The sequence below is a fragment of the Cetorhinus maximus genome, chromosome 12 (assembly GCF_964194155.1).
Source record: "Cetorhinus maximus chromosome 12, sCetMax3.hap1.1, whole genome shotgun sequence".
In the NCBI taxonomy this organism is placed as follows: domain Eukaryota; kingdom Metazoa; phylum Chordata; class Chondrichthyes; order Lamniformes; family Cetorhinidae; genus Cetorhinus; species Cetorhinus maximus.
Genome location: NC_135890.1, coordinates 41,531,819 through 41,551,493, shown reverse-complemented (window position 1 = coordinate 41,551,493; position 19,675 = coordinate 41,531,819). Strand labels below are relative to the sequence as shown.

The 19,675-nt window shown below is 38.1% G+C and overlaps 1 protein-coding gene across 2 annotated transcripts in view; it reads right to left on the bottom strand.

Moving 5' to 3' along the window:
- Nucleotides 1-2,383: 2,383 nt before the first annotated feature.
- Nucleotides 2,384-19,675, bottom strand: part of anks1b (ankyrin repeat and sterile alpha motif domain containing 1B) — an 809,329-nt gene continuing 792,037 nt past the window's right edge. For both annotated transcript variants that reach the window (XM_078553447.1, XM_078553448.1), the window contains 4 exons: nucleotides 17,924-18,061; nucleotides 13,105-13,275; nucleotides 4,583-4,674; nucleotides 2,384-3,255 (listed from right to left, as the gene is read on the bottom strand). In XM_078553447.1, the coding sequence (XP_078409573.1) occupies nucleotides 3,210-3,255; nucleotides 4,583-4,674; nucleotides 13,105-13,275; nucleotides 17,924-18,061 (447 nt within the window). In that variant the 3' untranslated portion in view covers nucleotides 2,384-3,209. The remainder of the gene's footprint in view (nucleotides 3,256-4,582; nucleotides 4,675-13,104; nucleotides 13,276-17,923; nucleotides 18,062-19,675) is intronic.

Below are 19,675 nucleotides of genomic sequence, written 5' to 3'. Positions count from 1 at the left end.
GGAGTTTAAACAGTGTTCCTTTATGTTTTTACTAGCTGATGAATTTGGAAAAACCATCTCTCAAAGGCGGCAGTGATCATGGCATAAGGCATGTTGAGTGCACCAGAAATTTCAATAGCTAACAGCACATTAGATCTGTACAAAAGTTATGTGGGATCAACTGTATTTGGTAACTTAACCTTAGATATCGAGCTAAGTTCTCGCATTGAGAAGGCAGCATCCTCATATTTATGTGCACGCTGGCAGGTAGCCATGGGCTGTCCAGTTTTCTGTAGGACAGCAGCCATTTCTCACCTGGAGATGGTGGAAGGTGGTCAGGCAATATGGTGATGAGCTCAGGCTGTTAAAGCTAGTCTCAGTAATGATGACCATGACAACTAATCATTGATTGTTGTAGAAACCCATCTGATTCACTCATGTCCTTGAGGGAAGGAAAACTGCCACCCTTACTTGGTCTGGCCTACATGTGACTCCAGGCCCACAGCAGTGTGGTTGACTCTTAACTGCCCTCCCCCAGCAATTAGGGATGGGCAACAAATGCTTGCCTTGCCAGTGATGCCAACAACCCATGAAAGAAAAAAATGCTGTGGTCTCATGTTGCCGCTGCACAGGAGGGAAACTAACTCACTGGTACAGTTTCCCATCAGAAACCTGCTGGGAGTTAAAATCCACCCCCAACCTTTTTTAATTGTGACAAGCAAATGGGCTATAAAAATGGAGGTGACAATTCAAGGACTTCAAGATTGAAGCCCAATAATCCACAGTACCATTAATAAAGTTGGTCAGATTTGAGCACCCTCACTATCTTGTTATCTGTTTCACAAGTGTCTTAGCAGCATTATTGCAAGTGCATTCTGATTGGTGTATTAGTTGCTGGTGCAAACCCACAAATCCAATTTTGCATAAATATCATAGTTCATAAATGGTATTCCTGCAATGTTATTAAGACAAAAAAAAACAAATTTCATCAATTTAGTGCACAAGGAGGAATCTTATCCTCGTTATCCATAAAAGATATTTCTGAAGAGACATCCCTGCACTGAAATAGTGTTGCTTGTGTTTAGTGCCTACACTAAATTCAAAATATGAATGATATTTCTGCTCCCTCCTGGATTGTTTCACAGTATCTCTAACAGAACCTTATTGATTTTATATAACCAAATTAAATATTCAATGCCATTGCTATTATGCTAAATAATACTGATGCTGATCACCAGGAGAGTAAATGTCAAACCACTATTTATTCAGCAAAGCTGTATGAATAAAGCAGTTCATTTGCATATCAAATGGCTGATGTGTATTTTCATCTGACATCTCATGCCTGTCTGATTCAATTCATTGTCTATCCTCTGTCCTCCACACAGCAATGAAACATTGAGGGTGTGTGTCAAATGATACAGATAGACCAAAAAGACAGCTTGGTTGAGGCTTAATGGCAGAGGTTGAACATATGGCTTGTAGGTCTGGGATGACAAGGCTTTCTTACAAGGAGTCGAAACCACCCCGTCCCCCTCTCGTCTTGCCCATAGTGCCTTATGCTGTATAGATGATGTTTACTTCTTTAAAGAATGATCATTTTGAAGAATGAGATGATAATTAATTATCCTCATACATGTGATTTTAGATTAATTTGTTAGATTAATTCAGTCATTTTATTGATATCATGCCAACATGCCTACAAGAAGTGCTTGACTTTGTTAATGTCTCGGTGTTTAATGATAACTTCTATTAGAAGGCTATGTTGATCGAATTTCCATCCATTTTAGTATATTTCTTGTGTGAATAAGAGGTTTTTCATCCTTTCAATGGAGGATATTAAAATTGAGCAAAACAAACTTTTTAAGTTACAAATATGGCCATAAATGTGACTCAAAAGTGAATTACCTTTAAACTCAAACTGGGTGTAAATAAGCACCATGAGTTTCACAAGACAGAAAAGCAAGGTTTGTATTTCACACTTTTGTTCAATATAACATTTGTCACAGCTGCCTTCGGGGAATCATTACATAATTATCTAATGAAGAATTGAAATATGATCAAGGAAGGTTGGCGTTGTGGTGTCTTTACTGATCCAGTATGCTCCCAATCTGACTGAATTAATGATCCCATAAAGCTGAATGATAAAGGAAAGCTCTGGAATCTGGTAGATTTAAAACTAGTAATCAATTGAGCTTTAAATTCCAATAACATAATTTGTATACTTGGTAACTGTAAACAAGTCAAGAGGTACATCTCCGGATGTAAACTACTAGAACTTGATTTGATAAATGGGAGCAAGTGATTCTGACCAATCCACAATCAGATCGAGAAACAGGGCTTAGACTTTTAATGAACAGGAGGTGATAATTTCACAAGGGCAGCGAAACAAATTGTAAAACATTCATATGTTTATACATCCTGTTTATTTAATGTGCTTTTGCAGGATATAAATAATGACAAAATTACAAAATCTGTAACTGGAAGCCCAAGCATATGTACAATTATTAGTTGCAGCGAGGCCACTATTTTATCCCCATACATTTTCATTTTGGTACCATGTTTACAGTGGTTCTTTTAAACTGCCAAATTACTACATACATGTATCAACAGTGAATAGGCAAAATATGTACAAGGAAACAGCATTGTTCAAGTACTATAATACCGTATTAAAAGATTAACACTGAATTGAACTAAAATTCAGTCCAACCATACAATATACATTTGATTATCAATTACAACCCAAGCTCTAATAGTCATCCTTAACTTATATTGGGTGACCTTTATCAGTAAGCCCAGCTTAGTTTCTATATCATATAAAAATAATGTAACATTGAAACAACTTAAGACCATTATTACACAAGTTCAATAAGGATTCTAAAATAAACATTAAATTGATTCACAATAGGTTTTTTTTCCAGAGATGATGCCATATAATTGTTATCATCATTTTTTTACAATGCTGCCTGTTCACACCACAGTTAAATTCTAGCTCAATGTGGTTTCAATAGGCAATGCAGCATAGCTGTATTATATGCTGCTACATCTTTAATTTTTTTTTTGCAAACAGATGAGAAACATGACGATTCTCATACTCAATAAACATTGATCGCTCCAGGTAGTAAATCAGTTGATTGTGGTTTCACAGGTTTAGTTCAAAAAACGTCGTGTGCTGCATTGTTTTGAAAGAAATCAGTCACAGATCTTAGTCTTTGCCTCAAGCGGAAGATGCATCACACTGCCGAGCAAGTCACTATTCGTGAAATTTTGTGTTTTGTACTATAGAACAAAAATATATTCATTGTGCCATGTTTCATTTAAATGTGACAATCAACGTGCAGACAATATATTTTCTTAAATAGGTTTTTTTTTCATCTGAAAGGCAACCTCTTCTGCATCCATTACTGTTACTTGGACTGCTAACGTATCCAGTGCATCATAATGAATACGCAGTGTGCCTCCATCTGTAATGCAATGCTGTTGGCTTGCAGACATTAACACCTTCTGTATTGCACAAGGGACCTCACCGTGATGGGCTACATTGGAATGATGGATCCTTTTTTCCAGTCATAGAGAAAATTATTTTTAAAAACTAGAAATTTATTTCTTCTGAGCCCCTCAGTTGCCATTGGTTTAAGCGGTTTTAAAATTAGGTCATTAATCTGAACACTGTTTAGAAATAAGACTGAAAACTGGCTTCAAGTGTAAAACTCCTGATTTTTTTTTCTATTTCAAAACATTCTTCATTCTTTCACATTTTAGGAGCAAGATGTCATAAAAATCACTACTGCTTACATGAAAAATAATAAATAAAAATATTCTCATTCTAACATTTGTAGTACCACGTTACTAAAGAAAAAAAATTATAAAATTATTTTCAGTGCAGATCAGTGTTTAAAACAAGGACGAGAGTCTCTGAAGGAATTGGTCTGAGTAAATGTAGCGGTGTTGTGAAATTTCCAGTAAAACAATAGTGAAATTCACAACGATTGCCTAAAGCAGTTAGCAAACCACTAAAACAGTGCAGTCATTTCAAAACAAAAGCAGTTATTCAAAGATATTAGCTTAGCCATTTTTAACAATATCCCAAGGCTGCAATGCATAAATCACAGCTTTTTGTGAAAAAGTGTTAGTCCAAAAGGGATTAAAAAAATGCTTAGACTTATCAGCTTTTAGCAGCATTCAATTTATCAGATGGGCAGAAGAGACCTTCAGAGTTAAGAGTCCACTGATTTCTTCTAAATCCGCGATGACCCGAAAAAAGTTTGAAGAGAAAAGTTACATCAAGACCAAGAGAAAAATCTTGAAACTGCATCAGCTTAAGTCCTTCTGATGGACTGGTTTTAAATAAGTCTAAAGACAGTTGTCGTGTGTCAGTGTCATTCCTGTTGCTACAGTGGGAGGAATGTCAAGGAAAAAGAGCAGCTTCATGCAGTGATGACAGTAACTGTGTAAAGGTCACTCAGCGAGTGCAGTTTTCCTCTCCACTGGGTCAGAGGTCACCAGAGGAGACAAAATGTGCTGCCTGAAGTGATTGCTCAAAAGAGTGCGAAGGCACAGACAGAGGAGAATGAGACATAGCGTTTAGAATATTGTGGTCTCATACTTAGTGCTCATCGCCCTTTTTGATTCTTGCACAGGTTCCACAATCCAAGGTACATTAGGATGAGTCTTTTGTTCCAGAAGAGGTTGATCAATCTGCAGGCAAATCAAAAATACAACTGCATGAGCAAATGAGCTTTTATTTATTGATGAAAAAAAACTAATAAAAATTAAGTTTTACTGCCTCCACAAACCATCATGTTCAAATCTCTTTGACATGAAGTAAGGCTACATTACATTTCAATTCTACTGAAAGAACCAGTAGTTGCATTTTAATAACAGCAAAGTACAGCAGCCCCATCACATGACTTCCTCAGCCATACGAATGTTAAATCTGGCTTCCGTAAGTACTGAACATCTCAGGTATACCGGATGCCGGGATAGTAGGGGATACATTCCAACAAGTGCAGCCTGCACACACACACACATACATATACATCAAAATTCAGTCATCTGAAATAAGCTTATTAACTAAATAGCTTTGAGTCCACTATAAACAATTCAAATAAAGATTAAATCTAAGGTATAATCGCACCCTATTGGGAGAATATCTAATAGATTTTGTACTGAGGTATTCTTTTAAAGGAATTGAATTCAAATAGATTTTAACTGTACTGCAAATAAAAATGAAAATTTTTACAGTAATACATTACAATTTGAGGGGAGCAGCAGTAGATCAGCAATCTAAATTACTGAAGTGCTTTGATTGCTAAAATGTCAATAACATGACTTTACAGAAATTATGTTTTATGATTATTTTGTCTTACATAACTGCCAAGTCTCTTTCAACTTATGGGTGAAGCTTTGCTAGCTAAGTAAATTCGCTGTACTGTAAAGATTTGCAATGACAATTCAAATGAATGCATTGATAGTTTAGCACTAAACAATGAGCAACAACAATAATACTAATGAAAGGGCCTCAATAGCCTTTAGGTAATGTGGACTTTTCACCCTTGTGAACTTGTCCTAATAAAGATGACTTACTCTTTTTTAGTTGATTCTTCAAATGATCATAGAACAAACAGTAACCCTGGAAGATACCTTTAACATGTGTAAAATAAATAGTAAAATCTACTGGCCACAAAGCGGCATAGTGCACAGCATGCGCACCAACACACTGTGCCATGGAGTGATAAGTTGCAGGCTTGGATCTGCAACTTCCCACATGGGGAGTTCCTGATCTCAGTTGGTCCTTCAGGACAAGCACTGAGTGGGAAGTCAGGTGTTTCTGCACAGGGTGGGTGGGGGAGGGGGATGCGACAGGGAAGAAACAGAGGCAGTTTCAGCCCAGGCCACTTTCACACACCAACGCCTAATGCCCCATGTCAGAGAGGCATCAGTTTGCCCTGGCTGTAGGTCACCTGCCCAGCCACTCTGGTGAGGAAGAAAATATATTTCAAAAAGGGGGCCAAAAGAAATTAAAAAAAACCTCGTCATGTTCCACCCCACCACCACCCTGCCCACCCTGCCCCACTGCTGCACGATGCTTGGAAGTTTAGAAACGTGAATTGTTTTGTGCTCATTTTAAATTACACTATTTAGACGATTACAGCATAGGCCAGCTGCAAAAGACACGTACCTAGTGTTTTACAGAAACTGGTCTTTGATGAAATCATGTAAAAAAAGACCATTCGTTGTTGGTATCCGGCTTATTACCATTCTGCATCTCCTAGAGACGGTGCGATTAAAACTGTTAAAGGGGAAATCTCACCACAGCACAATTCATTGTTATTGTGCGTAAACAATACATCATTAAAAATACTAATAAACTATAGTGCAACTTGTACGTTAAGGCATTTTATCCATAACCCAAGTAAAACAGAAATATATTGAAGCACCTTCCATGAAGTCTGTGTGATACCAAAGTACAGTAAATATAGCAACCAACAAAACTCAGAAGAGTCGGTAAGTTGCTCCACTGTATTTCTTTCAACTATTTACTTAACATATATTACTATAAAACCCATCATCTGACTCTCAATTTTGTGGAGGTTTTTAAGGTCTGAAAACCTGGAAGGTGCAACTTTACGAGATTTTACTACCAGGCGGGCTAAAAGAAAACTTTTACACTGGTGTGACCAAACACACAGGATTCTGAAATAATACATTAATCAAATTCCTTGAATGAGAAATCAAATGTATATTTGATGCACTAGATATTCTGTTTATAAAGCAAGCCTATTTGCAACAAAATCTGTAGTGCCCAGTTACTGGAAACATATGCTCAAGCCACTATTTTATAATAAGCAGCAGAACAGCAAGTGGCAGATTTAACAAGGTTAATACTGACAGCACATTTGCTATGCTAATTTCATGGGGTTATTGTTATATAAGAAAACATTTCCTTTTATCTCAAGTGGCAATAACTCAAATCTGTTTGAAAAATGCCCAATTAAACTACGAATTTTCATTGCACTGTTAGTAAGCACCCTACAGGCCCAAGCCATGAAAGGAATATCCAATCCTAATGCATTCAATTTTTCAATTCATTTAAAAAAAAACCATGATTAAAATGCTGCACATGGTCAGAAAGGTTGCATATCCAAATGGACTACATTTTAGAATAATTTTAAAGTAGGAAATTAAATGCCACCATTTAGCTCTAAACAATACAGCAGCTCAAAATTCCACAAGAATCCAGATTGGAATTGGGTGTCCGTGGTCTGTACAGAAGCTCTTTATCCGACTATGTTTTCTGGTGTGTCAAACATCACATTTTTTATCAAAGTAGGTGATGTCTCATTATTGATGATTGATTTTAATGCCCTCGGCTTCAGTCCAACAGATTGTCCCTTTGAAAGTGAGAATGTTGGGGGTTCTGACGGTAGCCAAAATGCCATGGAGGTAATATTGCAAGAACAAGCAGTAGTTTTACATGCTTCCACACTGCACTCTGTTCAGCAAGTTAGCTTTATATATATATATGTATATATATATACATATATATATATATATAGAAAGGTCAGTTTGAAAGGTTTACAATGAATTCAAGGTTCACAGGTTAGATTGAACAATGAACAATGAACACAGCACTGTCTAGGCTAAAATTCAACGTGTACCCAAGAGGGCTTCAGCTGCCATGTCTGTTTTCCATTCTTTATAAACCTCTTTGAAAAACAGAATATTGAAGTTGTGATGTTATTATGGAGATGCTGGAATGATGCTTCATTCATGAATAATTAAATGTGCATCAGAGAACCTACGAAGTATGGTCACTTTTAATTTAGGCTCATATCTCATTAGCATTTATACTAATACTTGAATTTAAACTAAGTTTGCCTGGAGTAGCAACAGAAATATATATGCTAAGCTGTGCTAGAATTCCATAAGGAAAAATGGGCATCAGCAGCTGTACAAGCACAGTATTGCATTTTAATTCATGTAATTATCTTATCCTGATCATTTAAAAAATAAAATGCATTTGTTTCTGACATATCTAGCTTCTATTTAAATAAACCAAGTACTGAGTGCTCATTCAAATGTCAATTGTGAATTTGAGATTAAATTAAAACTGGCAATTTGTTTTTTGAAAAGGAAAACACAAGCAGTTGGGAATAGCTGATCACATTGTTGATTGGCCTGTTCTTCTCGTTAAATTTGAGTCCAATAAAACCTTGCAGTTCTTAGTTGTTCTAATATGAGGAGCTGTTTCCTTTCAATCAAATTCGCATGAAAGCAATCACAAAATATTTATTCAAATGTGCTGTATTGAGGCATCACGCAGCCTGAATTTTAGCCTTGTACAGTTAATAACAGATGATACTAACAAAGGAAAAACTCAAAGAGGGGCAGACAAGGCAATGCAGACAAAGGAAAAATAAGACCTGAAACTTGTGCGGCAGAGAATGATGAAACTTGGAAGGAAGAGGAGGAAGAGGAGGATGGGGAGGCCTGTGAGGGGTGTAAATATGATCTAAGGACCATCTGTTATTTGGCTGTTTCACCTGAAAAAAAGTGTAAACAACAACATAGCTGTACATATGCGTCACAAAAAATGCAGAGGCATTTTCAAGCAAAGGAGACAAATATATATAAAAAAACACCCTTTCTTGATGTTCTTCAGCATCACCTCTCCATCCCATGCCAAATACTGTTCCCTGTCCAATGGGGCACAGGTGACTAGCTTAAGCCCAGGCCCAGTGTCAGTCTGTAATTAGCTGGAAGGGGGAAGGCGTAAGGGAGCAGCCATGATGATTTTTCACTCCCTCATGTTGTAGCAGAGTTTTATTTCTATTCCATTGTTCCCTGAGGCCCACTGAAATTGGAAACTTGCCACAAATGCAAGCATGGGGCAATGCTGTGCCCCACCATATTGCGTTTAAAGCACCGGCACACTGAGCTTTCATATTACTTGGTGTGGAGTCAAATCTTTTTCCCAAGCTCACTTACATTTACCTGAGAAAGAACTAGCAAGATTTTTCTACTGAAGTTGCATTTTCACATTTGATTTAGCTAATATGGTACAAATTTAGGTCTACAGGAAACAAGCATCCATATTTTTATTGAAGAAAATTAATGCAGGTAGGTGTTTACTAGTTTAAAAAGGTGCCAATTTCCATAAGAAGTTGAACATGAATTTATTTGGTCCAAGAAAAAAAAACATTCACACCAAATTCACCTGCTGCATAAAGTAACTTCATTTTGATTGCTCTGGATTTTTTTTTAAGATTGATTTTTCTGTACAGACATGCATTGCTCAAAAAAAAACACCTTGGCTTACTGCACAACTGCTGGCGTCCTTTTAACTGGGGTTTGTTGAGGCATGTCAGCCCTGTAAAATAGTCAGCACCATAAAGCTCCCCATCAGCACCACCAGGTATCCTGTTAGTGCCGTAAGGTACTTAAAAGCCAAATTGCAAATTATACTGACTTACAACAGGACAACTTGATTTCCTCCCCTTGCTTTTAGAAGGTGAATATTCTACCCGAACTTCCCCACCCTTGTTCACCGCTACTTTTTCAGAAGTGGCATGAAAACCCCAGAAAAATAGTCTAAACCACTGTCTCACGTTCAGTTATGGAACATGTTTCAAAGTGCTAGGTACGTTTCATAATACAATTTTATCCTAACACCATTGCAGAAATATTTTCCCACCTGATAATTAGTTCTCATATTCCAGGCTATATGCTATGGCCGTTTTTGACCTCATCCACACCCTCCCCATAAGTTTGTCTCCAGAAGCTTAGGGGATACGTATACTAGAAATATATACAAATAAATGACACACAATGTGCATGGAAGCACATTATCTCCCAACAGAGCAGTGACTTTGCATTGTGATGCCCTGGATTATAACATTGATGCTATGCTATCGCCAGTGACACAGACATTATGCTCAGTGTCTCCTATTCATATTTCCAAAGTCAGAACTTAGGTTCACATCTATCCAGGGTTTCTGTTACCTATCTGAAATACATACACTGGCAGGATAATGGCACCCAGCTCACCTACTAATCCATCTTCTCTTTCTCAGTCTGTCAAATAGAGCCAGGGAAACAATTTTATGACATCCCTTCTGCAATACTGATGATAGGCACTCTCTCGCAACTTCCCAGAGGGGAAAGGTAGACAGCCCAACACTTATCCTGCCTTCCTCACTCACTGAGATAATGAGAGTATTAGGAGCTGATTGGAAGAGATCAGGGTTAAAACGAAAACAGAAAAAAGTAAATCACATTACAATTATTTATTCCACGCCTTTCCCCAACATCCCCCATTCTGCAACTCAACATGCATTACTCTACGGCATTTGCCAAATTGAAAATCCCCGCTGAGTTAAGAGAAATGTCAGATTCAATTTTTAAAAAGAATAGTAGACATAACAGCTTTAATGCTCACTAGGGAAATTCAATTTGGCACACAGATCAGTTTCTACACGCTGGAAAGCAACATGGCTGCTTCTGCACGAGAAGTCCAAGGGTTACACGTATCTCTTCATCCAGTCTAGGACAACGTTGCAAGATCAGTGCACAAGGTACAAGTGCATGGAAGCCTTCACCAATACTAATCTTCCTTCACTAATACAAATCTTTGGCCGCTGTACAAAACTCTTCAGAATGCTTCATGGTGATAAGCGGAAGATACAATTTTGTGTGTTCATGGCTGATGTTGGTGGGGCTATTCAATTTAGGATCAGAGCATTTAGAACATTGTTAGCCGCCTTTAACATCAGTTATTCACAGGCAAGTGCCTTACTGAGGCACTTTATCAGTGCTAAAAAATACTTTTCTATTTTCAATGGGATAATGCCAAGTTGTCATACTGAGAATTTATAGGAAAGCAGCAACTCTCTGGCTGCAGCATGTGGGTGCTATTAATAGCCAACAGAGCTGTGAATGAGGCCAGGACAGTCAATTCGCAAGCAAAATTCAAGAATGATTCTCTCATTAATCATCCATTTCCTTAACTGCCTGAATATGACGACTGAGCAAGTGATTTGGAAAGGGTCCATGAACCCAGGACTATTAAAAGAAATTATTGTTCACACAAGAAGTGACAAAGCAAAGAGAGTGGGACAGCAACAAAAGGAGATGGAGCAGACAAAGACAGAGATGTTAACATTAAAAATACAATTGCTGTATTGAGGAATTTTGTTATTAATTGCTCCTTTGTGGGTGAAATCAGTGCTGGTGCTACGCTGCATATAGCAGCAAACTTCAGGTTTTACAATAATTCGGTATCTACTTAGATAATCTTAAATACTTTCATTCTTCAATTGAAGCAGACTTCTGTCAGGATGTGCAGCTTTTCCTCAAATTTGAGTCTTTGAGAGTTTTTTTTCAAATCTAATGTGTATCTGACTAGAGTATTGAACTGCAGATCTTTTTTTTGCTGCTGCTGCAAATCTGTGTATTCACAACTAAGATACTTTTATCCAAGTATTTGCTGTGATTTTAGATAGCCAGCTTTTTTTTTCACACAATAAGTTACATTGGTTCATCCTATATGGTATGAGGTATTCACTAGTCCTTCCACTAGATTATGGGGTAGTTAAAGTCAGTCTTGCCAACGCTGTGGAACAGCTGAGTGAATCAATAGCTGGAGACAGGTGGTGAGTTTTTGATGAACATGGGCAATAAGAGAGGGGTCAGATTGCAGCTAACAGACCAAACTGTTGCAATCTATCAGAGTTTGAGAGGCCACACTGAGGTTAATCACACTTCACTTCTGTGGTCCTGTCACAGTGCATAAGATAAAAGAGCCTGAGGCTGAGGCCCTGTTGTTCTGATGGGTGGAGTGAGGAAAGAGAAAGATTGTGGAAATTATTAATTTACTATTGTTCTTATTCTAACTCGGATGCGGAGTGGGGGAAAGTTCAGAATCTTTCTCATTTAATGTTTCAAAATAGAAAAAGGGCAGAAAATCAAAAGTAACAAGCTAAAAAAGAAGTGAATTAATGCCTGCACATCCTATGCACGAGGCTGCTGCGGTATCTCTGGCACTTAATAATTAGGAGTCATACAACTTGCTTGAAGCAAAGCTAGGCACGTTTTATGGACTCCCCTCCCCTCTATAACAGAGAATTTCTGCAGATTTTTGGACAAAACTAGAGAGACATTTAAATCAAATTTCTGCAGATTTGTGATAGTATCCTGATATTTAGTCACAAGTACTTTTCTAGCCAGTTATTAAATATATGATCAATTTTTAATGGCCATTTCAAGAGTTGTCTTCTGTTAGCTGAAATCATCCAATGTGTAAAACATTTAGAGAACCAGAAGACAGAATGCATTCAAGTAGAAATGTGTTTGAGCTGGTGTATTTTTTCATGCTGCACAGATTTAAGAGCAATCTATTCTATATACACTGCATGATTATTCTGTTTAATCATGTTTTAATTCTATCCTGGTTACCATTTCTGGGCTAAGAGGATGATCCAGTAACCTGCTGCCAGGCTTCCTGAACTCCCAACTTTACAGCTAGGCACCAGGATGTAAGGAGAATGTCTCCACTTAATCACCCCCCCAAAATGGCATTGGATACCTAGCAACAAAGTGATAAAGCGGGCTCAATTAATTCATATTTAAGTGTTTAAATTAGTGATTAGCAGAATATTTACAAATATGCTTGCGATCTTCCCTGCTCTTCCACAGATAAACTGTAAAGGTTAGAAATCTCATATGATTAATGATTAACATTGAAAGTCAGAAGCTGTATCTCTTGGACTCATTATAGCTCCTTTTGTTGGTGACAAAGGCAAGCTTTGGCTTGCCACAGGCCCCTATGGAGAAATTTCAGTCTCGATTTACCATTTGCAACAGCTCACTAGCAACACACATTGCATGTCAGATAGCAATTCATTTGTATAATTACTATTGAAAGGTCATTGTTAACTTATTTCCTTCTGACTTTATTGCATGTTAAGCAATTCCGCATCCAATTTATATCAGCAGACACCACATCTTTAATGTATGAAATCTCCAAGTAGCAATGCTCATGAGATACAATGAATTGCTTACTGCTAATAACAAGCAGAAAATGATCCATCTTGTTGCTATGCATCTATCTGCTTATTAGGCTCTTACCACAGATTTCCGGATACTTGCTCGCGGCTTTGGGATGGGTTTGCCAGCTTTACTTTCAAGGCTATCTTGCATTGTGGGCGGACCATGGCCACCTTTCCTGGCTTGTAGGGCCAACTGATATGCCACCTCGAAAGCTTGTCCCAGTGTTAAAATGATCTCATAGGCTAAATTCTGGAGGAAATAAAAAAGAGAAACAAAAAAATGTTGGATTTGTAAGAGTCATTTGAGCATAACTTAAGAAAAATAAAGCGAAAGGAATTGCATGCATGTAACTAAGGCATATTTTCTAACTTCAGTGGGATCAGAAGTAGTGAGCTCTGAAGTATGTTTATTACTCTAATCCCTAAAGTAAGAATGATGAATGCCATGTCTGATTACATTATCCTTTTGTGATATTACTTATTAAAGCAGCAGCATATTAGCTTAAAAGTGGCATGTTTCATAATTAAAGTCAAGTCCAGCTCATTATATAAAATATTACATTAAGCTCATGTTCCAAGCAGCTTACTAAAATTCCTTGAAATTATTTTTCTTCTTGATGCTTTGCACCAACTGACATTCCTTCTGATTTGATATCAGCAACATCAATATATAAATAAATAACCCCGAGGTGTTTGCTTTTGACAGATTATTCATACTACCTCACTTTATATTGCTCTGAGGCCGTGTAGCATAATTATGATTCAAAGGTTGCATTGTGTCAGCATTTTTAAAAAACTGACAGATTGCTAATATCTAATGCGCTTACTGCCAACAATTTTAACTGCAACACTGTGGATCTCCATGGAAACAGCAGGATCTTTTCCACTGCAGCTGTGTTGCTGATCCTAACTGGAGACTTTTGCAGTACCAGGGTTCATTTTCTAGTCATTTCTGTTTGAACTACTTCCAGTGTATTACCATTAGAATGCGTGTGCAAGTATTCTCAGGCACGGCTAGTGCTCTGACTTGAACATCTTCCTGTAATTTGTCCAGAGTTCTCAGAATGGTAAAATTCAAGGTACATTTACTCCCCTTGTACAGCGCAGTTCTATCCAGATTAGTTGAAGAGTGCACTGTAGACACAAATCTTCAAATTTTGAAGAATAAGCCAAACGAGGCTGTCATTGAAGAGCTACACGGTTGCAAAATAAAGTTGAGACTTTCCACTAAGTTTGACAGTACAAGTTGCAGTTGCTGTAAAATATTCTAACCCGCACTGTTTTAGAAAAGACAAAAATGGATGTAGCCTTAGCTAGAAACTGCAAATACTAAAGGTTCCCAAAATGTCAGACTGCGAAGTACTGCACTTCTTGTAGATTTTAGGATTAGCCCCAAAGACAATTACCTTGTGGTTGTAACGTACCATCATTTTTTGTTAACCATGTAAACTCGTTAAAAAGAAAGTTTACTGGCCCAAATCTTCCATTCTCCGGATCTTCGGAGACCAGATGTAGGACCCAAGAGGCACATCGAGATCCCGCAGAAGTCCTGACACACTTACCTTGGTGGAAATTGCCTGGGAAGTTTGAACTTCAGACGAACCAACCCCTTCTCCCTGGGACCCTCTGTGAAAGAGTCTGACTCGGAGTTGGATTCAGAGAGTTGGGACAGTTCTGTGGGACATATCTGCATAGTTACCCAGGAAATGTTAAGCAGAAAAATTCTAGTCTAACTCCTGGGTAACTACAGAATTGAACCCCCCAATTACTCACAATGACACCGCCCCCCCGCCCCCCCCACCCCACACCCCCACGATTCTCCTATCAACCCCCTGATTAAACACCCTGATCTCCCCTTTCACCTGACCAACCTACTTACCTCACCCACCCATTCACTCATCCGATCATCCGTTCATGGATATTTATACTGGACCTTTGAACTTACCAAATGCAGCTAGTGTTGTAAAAAAGGGGTATGTCTTGCCATCCGTCCGACGCTGCAGCACTGTGATGGAGTTCTCCCGAAGGACGCTGCACTCCACGTTTCTGGAGAAGCCAGGTTCAAAGACCCAGCAAGAAATATGGAGCAGCGTCAAGGCGGGGAAAGGTTCGTGTGGAGCAGCAATCTGATGATGCTGGCTGCTTCATGGAAGGTCCAGGCCCATATTTAGGAGGGTATTAAACATTTATTTCTAAATTTTGTATGCCATTTATCAAGATTATCTAATACCTGCATACTAAATATTAGCCCAAATATTCCAGCCTCCAGATCGTCAGAGACCAGGCATACGACGGAAGATGCGCAACATGATCCTGCGGAAGTCCTGATGTGCAGACCTACGTGGGAATTTCCCAGTAAGTCTAAACTTCCAATGAGCAATTCCATGCTGCCCGGGACCCTCCATGAATGTCTCCAACTCTGAGCTTAGGGCTGGATACAAGCAACTTGCCGGTACCCAGGAAATGTTAGCCAGTTTAAAACCTAGTCTAACAACAGGGTAACTCCACTCCTGACCACCCCACCGACCAGATCCAAATGCACCCCCGAACCGATCACCCCTTCGACCCAACTTCCCACTCACCTCCCCACCCACCTCCCCACTAAGTCACGCACTGACGCATTCAATCATCCATTCACCAACCCACACTCACTCATTAAAAGACTGGACCTCTAAATACCTGAATATGGCAGCTCCTGCCATAAAAAGGGGTGTGTCTTCCCCTTCTCCCGACTCTACTCCGCTCTCTGTCAGCTGGGATCCCAGGAGAAATGGGCAGCTGTGTCAGGTCAGAAAAATCTTCATGGGCAGTGGGAAGAGCGCAGCATTGCCAATGACCGGAAGATTTGGGTCATCATTTCACGGAAATTACAACTTGTAGTGAAACAGAGATAGCTGCAGCTTTATTTTCTAACTGTGTAACTGTTCACTGACAGCCTCATTTAGCCAATTCTGCAGAATTTAAAGGCTCATGTCTACAATGCACTCCTTAATTAATCTGGATAGCAACTATGCCATGCAATGGACTCAAACACTGGGAGTAAATATACTTTGAATTTTAACATAGTAGAACCATGGACAAATGGCAAGATGTTCCAGTCAGAGCACGAGCCTTTCCTGAGAATATCTGCATTTGCGTACAAATGGTAATATAGAAATGGTGTTTAGGATGATACTATATATGTACACAAATACACCAATAAGAGGAACAGTATCCAAATCAAATGTTATTTATGTGGACATTACTTGCAAGACCAGCATTTATTGTCCATCCTTAAAAATGGAGTGGTTTGCCAGGCCACTTCAGAGGGCACTTAAAAGTCAACCACACTGCTATGGTTCCGGAGTCATACATAGGCCAGACCATGGAAGAACAGTAGATTTCCTTCCCTACAGGACATGAGTGAACCAGATGGGTTTTTTTTTTAAACAATAATCAGATAGCTTCATGGTCACCATTACTGAGACTAGCTTTTTATTCCTGATTTATTTACTTAACTCAATTTAAATTCCATGGTGTGATTTGAACTCTTGTCTCCTGATCATTACTATACTACCATACCCTATCTAAATTCTCCTATCCTGATCAGCAATCTTAATTTTTTTTCAACTGGAAAAGAAACGTAAATAATAATGAGAAAAACATCATTCATCAAACTGTTTTTGGAAAACAGCACATGTCATAAGATGCGTCTTATAGATATAAAATAGGATTAATGTGCACTTGTGGGCTAATTTCAATTGCCGTTTATTGAATAATGTGCAAGAGTCTCTGTACTTTTGAGAGTTATATTAAAGAAAAGGCCTGGTTGTTTGCTACAGCTCTAAAGTAATCCATGTGGTCACCAAAGAGAGAATGTGATGTATATCATTCTTTATCATCCATCTTTATTTATTTTTTAATTTGTTCTTGGGATATGGGTGGCTCTGGCATTGCCCTTCCCCAACTGTCCTTGAGAAGGTGATGGCAAGTTGCCGACTTGAATTGCTGTTGTCCATCTGGTGTAGGTACACCCACAGTGCTGTTAGGGAGGGATTTTTCTTGGACTTAGGGGGTCCATAGCAGGTTTGAAACAGCCAAGTGGTTTGCAAGGCCACTTCAGAGGGCAGTTTAGTGTCAACAATATTGCTGTAGGTCTGGAATCAGATATAGGCCAGACTAGATAAGCATGGTGTATTTCCTCTGCTGAATGACAATAGTGGATCAGATGGATTTTTACAACAAAACAATAGTTTCATGATCATTATTAATGAAGCTAGCATTATATTCCTAATTATTAATTGACTGAATTTAAATTGCCCAGCCGCGGTGATGGGATTTGAACTCATGTCTGCGCAGCACTAGTCTGGGCTTCTGAATCAGTCCAGTAACATTACCATTATGGTACTGTTCCCATTATATCTATATTATCTTTAAAAAAAATATCTGGACATGCAATATAATAAATGTGCTGGCTTATACCTTTTCATTTGATTCAAATGTAATCTTCAAAAAAGTTCCACACTTGCAAAGAACGATTTATCAACTGAAATGTAATTTTACTTTTTTGAGAATAATGAAATCAAATGTCCTTAGTGAACAATGTAGATTGAGCTCACATATCAGAGCTTGTTTTGGTTGTAGTCCAATGTCAAGGCACTAGTCTTTATTAATTAGGATTAGGGAGATATGTTGTAAATTTGTTAATTTTTGCATATCTCTCAGATAATCATAACCTTTTGCTAATGGCTCCATGTAAACTAATTATTCAGCAAAAACTGAAACAGAAAACACAACTAGTTGTTTGCCACCCAGCTCAGTAATGAAGAGGAATCCAACCAGGAAAAGGGGAGGGGGAAATCACACATCAGAATCTCTTCATCAGTTTAGAACAAGATGAAAAACGTCAAGAGACTGACCACATCAAACGCGCTGAATACATGACAGTAGTGGTAACTCGACTTTAAGTCTTTGGTGATGTAAGCAAAGGTAGAGAGATCTTCAGGGTCTTGAGCAGCACAAGAAATGTTCCTAATTTCATGTTCTGTGATGATATTCTGCAGATGGTTAAAAGAAAGTACTAAAATTAGCAGGTTTACAAATAATGGAAAAGAGACATTTGGAGGGCTGAACACAAATATGTACAAAACTCATTACATATAATTAGTAAGGCTCATTATTATGTAGGAAGACATGAAACTACTTTTAGGTCCTTTGAGATGTAAGAAAGTAGCTGTGGTTTGCCTGATTTAGAAAGTCTAACCGTTGTTAGGGGTCACTCATTCACAGCGCGTTTAAATTATATTTCGGTACTTCACAATGCTGCTTATTTCACCTTACGTTGTTAGCTGCATGGCCATGTAGGACTTGCATAATATTATCCGGCTGCATCCATTTCAGTGAACAGATGACAAATACTCAGCCACTAGGACTTCAACATAGCAAAATGAAAAACATTTAGAACACCAAGACAGGAAGCGACAATCATTAAATAATGATAAGTTTGTGTGTACTTTCTACAAAACCAATCATAAAATGGTTGAGGGGTTGGACAATACATTTTTCATTTGGTAATTTAAAAAAATGAAATTACTCAAAATGATTCCTGCATAGTAATATATTTATATAAGATGCTGTCTGAATTGCCAATTATAAACAATCATTGATATTATGTTTGTAACATAATTAAAAGGTTCAACCACCAATTAACAATTGAAGGAAAGGCTTCTGACGATGTCAAAAATTTAGGTGGCAAAAATTTTGGGGTCAGCTAAATTGAGTCAGCTGCTCTATAGAACAGGCTGTTCTATTAAACTGAATGGAAAATAATGTCTGAATGCACACGCCTCAAGCTGAAATATAAAGGCACGTTTCAGAAAGACTCCTGGCAGACTTTTAGTTATAAATAGAGGGAGAACAGATTTTCTGAAATGATAACCTATATCTGAATCTCAGCTGCCACAGGTCAATTCTCTCTGGCTTCTGGAAAAGCCCTGAGGCTATTTGGCTATATTAAGCTTTAAGAGCGAGATAACGTGCAGGCATTTTCAAACAGCATTTCAATGTCAATGTAACATGGTTATATAGTGAAACTAGTTTGATGAAACTATACCATCATAATGTTTACACAGTGCAAGGAAGTCTAATGCCGTCATGACTGATGTCAGTGTGGTCTTCCAGCCTGGGAAAAGCTGATAACTCTACTTGCATAAGCTCATAGGAGCTTATCTTTTTGTTGCTGAATTTAATATTTCATGCTTTGTAGATAACTTCTTTTTGAAACCCCAGCTCCAATGAAAAATAAATTCTGATCAGGTCTCCTACACATTGTGTGAACTACAATGTTAAAAATTCTGGATGCATGAAATAAGGCCATTCTAGCTCCCAGGATAATGAGACCAATTTGCTTTTTTCACTCTAAACCAGTGAACATTAGATGGTATTAGGGATAATTTAATTTCTTATCATAACTTTTACTGAATTAGTAGACTCCCTCCATTGATCCCCTGCCTGTCCAACTTATATTATAATATTCTACTACAGTTACTACACTTTACATTGCTAGTTGTGTGGATGTTTTAAAATGTCCTGAGTGTATCGATCTCTGTGGCCAGATGAGAAACACTTACCGAGTCTAAGGAGTTCTTAAAAAAAATTACTCTTTCATGGAA